At 40.6% G+C, this 6,679-nt stretch overlaps 1 protein-coding gene across 1 annotated transcript in view; it reads right to left on the reverse strand.

The window, feature by feature from the left end:
• ush2a (Usher syndrome 2A (autosomal recessive, mild)) overlaps positions 1-6,679 on the reverse strand; it is a 197,984-nt gene that overhangs the window by 113,782 nt on the left and 77,523 nt on the right. Inside the window, 6 exon segments of the mRNA XM_035652071.1 lie at positions 472-535; positions 537-709; positions 1,112-1,249; positions 1,877-2,065; positions 2,543-2,644; positions 3,157-3,283. Of these exon segments, the coding sequence (XP_035507964.1) occupies positions 472-535; positions 537-709; positions 1,112-1,249; positions 1,877-2,065; positions 2,543-2,644; positions 3,157-3,283 (793 nt within the window).

The raw sequence follows: 6,679 nt of genomic DNA on the forward strand, positions 1-6,679 counted from the left end.
GCGACCGGGCTTTCACTGTGGGACAGCCGTCTAAGTAGACTTCTAAAGCCAGAACGGCGGGAGCAACAGTTTGAAGATTTAAACAGTTTGACTGACAAGGGAGGGGGTTTTGTTTCATCATTCGTTATGGTAAGACCCCTTATTGGCAACCTTCCCAGGCCTGTGAAAGAGGAAATGTGAGAAGGAGAAAAAAGAGAGGAGAGTAGAAGAGTACATCTTTCTGACAACTTTTGTGAAAATAATGAAATACCAGTATAAAGACTTTGAACCCTTGTTTGATTCATTTATGCTGCCCTGAAGCATTGTTTAAACACTGAGATGCTCTGGATTACAATTTTTTTTTTTTCTTGTCAAACACCTTGCCATTTTGATGCGTGAACACACTAATACTATTTCTGCCTGCACATATATTTCTTACCGTGTGTTTGTGACTTGCCTATCCAGAGGCAGGAGTATGAGGTCCATGGGCACGCCCCCCAAGTTATAATGGCGCATCAACTCTCAACCCTTTAACTGCCCTCCCGCTCCTCTTGTTTCTCCTCTGCCCAGTCATCGACTGCAGCAAAGAGAGTGAGCCGCTTTTGCCAATGAAAGCTGTTTCCAGTTTCTCCATCGCAGTAGCTAAATTCCTATACCCACATGCTGAGTTCAGTCACGTGGACCTTTCAGAAGGCAAGAATGAAGGACAGGAGGCCGGCTTCAGTTCCACCTAAAAATACAAACCAATAAACAAAATATTCAAACGTTAATGGACTGTACTTATATAGTGCCTTTCTAGTCTTCTGACAACTCAAAGCGCTGCACACTGCCATATTCACCCATTCATACAGTAATGACAAAGGCCATCACAAACGGAAAGTAATTCATTCATACACATTCACACACCAATGCATGGTATCAGGAGCTATTTGGGGTTTAGTATCTTGTATCTTGCTTTGACATGCAGCAGGAGGAGCCGGAGATTAAACTAACAACCTTTCAATTAGTGGACAACCCGCTCTACCACCTGAGCCACAGCCGCCCCTGCTTTTTCTTGTTTTTTTAAATAAACAGTATTAATGATGACTGTATTTTGAGTGTTAAAAAAAAAAAAAATGTAATGTGTCTGTGCTCCTTACCAGCATGTAGTCATCAGTTTGTGTACTGTATGTAAAGAGCAAAAGAGCATTGAACTGGTCTGTTCTGAAATCCATAGAAATATCAAACTCTTGTCCCCCACCGAAAACATCTCTGCGCATCTCCAAGTAACCTGAAACAAAGAAGAAATAATTACCAACAACATGCCATTTACATTTACAAGGCTTTTTTCACTGTATTGGGAACCAAGGTGGTCTGTATCCTTTTTTTCCAGATATAAAATCTGAGTCACACTTAAAACGTATGAGATGTTGAAAATGAAAATGTTTTGGCATATATTCAAAAGTGACAGACAGAAATAAAGGCCTGGATGAGTAGGCCCTCTACAAAGCAATAATGGAGGAAATGTGAATTGATGAACCTGATCTTTCACACAGAGACCAATTAACTTATCATCATCATATTTATCAACATGAAACAACAACCTCATTATCACCAACATCAGCAGCAAGCATCTTATTAAGATATAGTGTTGCCAGTGTATTAGGAACACTAAACATTCACTTGAAGTTGTATCTGAACGCAGCTTGCTCATGACTTTCTCTGCAATGCGAATACCCCTGTTGTCATGTTTATGACAGTTGCAGTATAAAGTATTGTGCTACCACATACACTATTATTTCATCTTTGATGGACATCAATCTTGTAGAATATAGTAATCTTAGTGTGCATTGTGCTTTTGAAACAAGAGAGAAAAAATAACCATTTCTATTATCAACAACAATCAATAAGATCCTACCATGACCCAGAAAATGTGCTCCATCCACAGTTTGAACAGGGCATCCCTCCCAGCTTTCATACACTGCCACCTTCTTTGTTGCTGTTGCCCAGTCCAGAGGTTTCCATTCCTCTGAAGGGCTGTCAGTCACCTTAAAACTCACGTCTCTAAGGCAACCAGAGAAACCCTGTCGCACTAGCCGTGCATCACCTGGTGAGATAGACCAAAACATATTTAATTTTTTCATGACTTGAAAAGTTTAAACTCCATTATTCCAAACTGCCTAAAATACTGCATTTAAGTTCAACATTTTGAGTTCAAGTTGTCAGTGGCAATTGCCTTCCAGTGCTTATTAGTATCAGTGGCTGAATATGAGAATGATGAAAAATGTTATGTATTCAGTTGGTCTTGAGCCCGGACCTCAATCAAGAGCTCTGGACCTCAATCCAAGGTTTATTTCCCTTCCTAAATAATACTTGAGGAAGTTAGAAAAGTCCTATGTAATCCATCCAGTTGTAGCACTACCTGCCTTATAGAAAAGAGTGGCTAGATACCACCTCCTTCTTTGAGAATCAATAACATTTAAAAAGCCAAGCCAGGTTCAGATGGCCAAAATTTATCAAATCCATTGAAATGTTAAAAATGATAAACAATAACACATAATTCAGTGGATGATGATGGACTTACCCAAATCATTTCTAAGCAAACTAAAGTCTTCAGGTAGCCCTCCAATGAACACCCCTGTGTTCTCACCAATAATGGAGCTGCCACTGGAAGCAGATGCAATTCCTGGTGGTGGTGGAGGTAGGATGGTGGTGTTACACATATATATGGCAGAGCAAAGCAAAGGTGTGGAATTGTGGGGGGGGGGTTAGGGTTAGGGGGAATTAGAGTAAATATGAAATCAGAGCATTTAGGGTACAAAAGGGGATGGAACACAATACAATAAAGTGACAAAAGAAGTACAAAGAAGTAGGTGGTAAAGGATGGGTGAGTGTAGGAGAGAAAGAAAGAAAATGAATAACATATTTGAGAACAACTGAGGAACATAAGCATGTTTCTGTGTGTGAAGCACTATTTTTCTCATCAGACACAGACTGGCTGGGATTAACCTGTCTAATACCTCCATACGGAGCTGGGCGATTTACATACACAGAAACACACATACAGACACATACTGTACATGTTAGTCTTGCATCCTCACATGTGTAGATTAACATAAAAACACTTACATTTAAACTCACACACCCACACACTGAGCAGATATACACAGTGGTCAGTATGAATATGAGAAGAGTTACCTCTGTATTGATTGTTTACAATGATTGTTCCCACGGCCCCTTGCCTTGTTGCTATGATGCTGTGCCATTGTCCATCATTGTAGCTGTGCCCTCCATCACCCTGTACGCTCACAGCCACCACTGAGCCCTACACACACAAACACAAGCACACGTAAACATAATACAGGCAAGAATTTAAACACATATACATTAATGGTGTTGATTTATACTGGTTTCTTAACTCTGACCATAGGTCTTGCAACTATGTGCCTTACAGTAATTGCTAAAGTAAATCTATGACCTCTGGCTCAAAAGAGACCACTTTTCAAATCACAGTGCAATCAAACACGCTTACTTTGTAACATTTTAAATTATCGCTTCTTTATCCCTCTGTTGTGCGAACAAGGTTAGACATTAAGGATCGATGACACACATACACACACCACCCTCAAAAGGACACGAACATGCACATATAATCATCAAAGTGTGGTTACAGGGCTTTTTGCTACCTATTAAGTATGACATCATTGTTGTGATCAGCTTTTAGCAAGCAGGCAAAGAGTAATAGTAAAACAAGAGTAACGGGTACGTGCACACACACAAACAACATATATCCAGATACACACACAGTGATGAAGATTTAATGATGAGATCAATAAATGTATGAATGCCAGAGTATATCAGCCTCTGACATCTTTACTACCATTTCTAGACAGCTCTACTTAACAAGACAACATGGGAGGAGTCTCTTTACCGCTTTCTCTCTCACTCACTTTTACACATACACACAAACACACCCGTTTAAATCCCTCTCCTGAGAGATACTGTCATTGGAAGCAACTAACACTCAACTCTTCCAGAAACTAGTACTGAAGCACCCTTTTGCAAGGTATTTAGTAACATAATTGCTAGGCAGAAATTGCCTGAGCATAGCCCTCTTCTCACTTAATCATGGTCTCTCTCTCTCTCTCTCTCTCTCTCTCTCTTTCCCTCTCTCTCCCTCTCTGTCTCTCTCACACACACACACACACACTACTGAATGGATACAGGGGGATGACTTTCAGTTCAGATAAAAGCGATGTCACTCATTATGTGAATAAAAAGTAAAAAGCTGGACGAAAAAACACACCTAACTTTAGCAAAGACCCACTCATGAGGATGGTGGTCCCTGTAGCCTGCATTTGACTGGTAAAGCACTCGACTAAGGTGCGTGTCTGCTGTTGTGCCTCTTTAATATACAGCATGTGATACTGGAAGCTGATGGACACACATGTGCACATACACCAAATAAATAGCACTTATCCAAAGTGCTGCCCCTGTGGCTTTCCCAGCTATACTTGGCAACCAGATACAGAATGTGAGCATATCTATGTGTGTATGTTACTGTGTTTAAGAGGGCGTGTGAGCGTTTGTGAGCTTGTGTGTATACGTATATATGTAAGGCAAACGCTTATGGACACAGAAGGAAGTAGTTTGTTACTCTTACATTAGATGACATTCAGATCCCCATTTCCATCTCTATGTCCTCATCTCTCTCACAGTCTTCCAGATGTTTTCTGCTTTCCATTAGATATATTTAGAATCTTTGCTATAATGGCGATGAACTTATACCCATATAAAACTGGTATTTCCAACCACTATCTTTTCAAAAACTCTAATTGTAGATAACTTTTTTGGCATCTCAAGGGTCTAATGTTGCCACCTGTTGACAAGAAATATGGAGTACCTCAGGGCTCTCTTTTTGGCCTTCTGCTTTTCCCTCTATATTTTTCACCTACTGGCCAAATTATACATAGCCATAGAATTAATTTCCACTGCTAGGCTGATGATACTGTACTTGTATGTGCCTGTGAAGGCAGATGATCATTCCTAAATTATTAAAATTAAATTACTGCTTGTCTTCTGTGAAATCCTTGATGTCATATAATTTCCTGTTCCTAAATTCTGATCAACCCGGGATCATTGGCCCTGCTCGATATAGACATCAGTTTGACCAAGTATCACTAACTCTCAACAACTATGTGATTGCTTAAAGTTTGACAGTAAGGGTGCTCTGATTGATCAAAACACAAGCTGTGTTTATATTATATATTGGGGCTAAGACAGCAAAGGCACGGTCACCTTTAGTTTTGCAGTTGGAGTGGAGAATTCAGCAGAAAAATAATTCAGCAGGCTGCAGGGGCTTTTTCCTATCATGCCCCTTTTGTCTAAAATAACCTTCCTGTTGACATCAGACAGTCTCTGTTGGGGTTTTTAATTCTAACCTAAAAATGTATCTCTTCGCCTTAACTTTTAATTTGTGCTTATTCTTAGATTACTTGCAGCTGTTACCATTATGCTTCCGGTGGGTCAATCTCAGTACCAATGTATCTATTAAGTCTCGTACTTATAGTCCATAGTTTGTCTGGCTGACAAGATTGCTGTAAACTTTCTGAAAGCCGCTGCATCTCCCTAACCCTCTGCTGTTTAAGTGTCCCACAAGAAAAGCTTTGTTCTTATCTCTCTCTCTCTCTCTCTCTCTCCCCCTCTCTCTCTCTCCTTAGTTTCTCCCCCTTGTCCTCTCTTTTCACCCAAGCATCCCTGTACCAGACCATCAGCCGCCCAGGGACCTGGATCCACTCTCTCCTCTTCTCTTCTCCTTCTCTCTCCCACTTGTGTGCATGCTTTCCTTGTCTCTTTATCTCTCCCTCTGTGTGTTTGTTATTTTCTCCTCTCTGTGTGGCCTGTCCTTTTTCCAGGACTCTATGATTGAGAGGAGGTTGTGTGGCTCAGGTCCTACCTATTTTGTGACACACTGAAGCTGTGCAATGTCCTCCTCGATCCATATTCTTCACATATGTTTTACAATTTACATGTATCTGTAATTTTGTCATCATAACTTGTTTATTTGTTGGTCTGTTCTGTACACACAACTATATATGCTGAGACAGCCAGTGGTTCATAAAACACTTACCTGCATCAAGAGTGGAAACTATATAAATGTGTGTTTGTGACAGTAAGTTAACTCCAGTGCTTTGGTCTATCTCTTCTACGTGTGAAAGGGAATGTTTTTGAGTGCTTATGTGCTTCAGCGTACTTTGTGAGTGTGTGTGTGTGTGTGTGTGTGTGTGTGGCAGCTCACATGTGCACATATTTATGAGCATATCACTTTCCTGTGTCATGCTAAATTACCCCCCCTGCACTAGTAATCCCATTAGGCTAGCTCAACAGGCTAATAGGGGGAAGTAATGGGCCTAGCTATATGTATCTAGGGGAACACTAATAAGCCGTGACACCACTCCCACTGTTAATTACCCCAAACTAGCCTAAACAAAGGAATCAACCCAGTTGGAGAAGACACACATACACTCCATCGCACATCCAGCAGTACACATAACCGCAGACACACAAATTAACACTGCATGTCAACAAGGATCTATTCAGTGACATACACCCCCTTTGCACACACAGATACATCCCATGGTCACATTTTGATGAAGTCTTTTTGATAATAAGTATTGGATAGTGATGAGGATGGAAAGTGTAAGTGTAAGTGTGTGTGTGT

The sequence above is a fragment of the Morone saxatilis genome, unplaced genomic scaffold, assembly GCF_004916995.1.
Source record: "Morone saxatilis isolate NCDOM2014 unplaced genomic scaffold, NCSU_SB_2.0 Contig11, whole genome shotgun sequence".
NCBI lineage: Eukaryota > Metazoa > Chordata > Actinopteri > Moronidae > Morone > Morone saxatilis.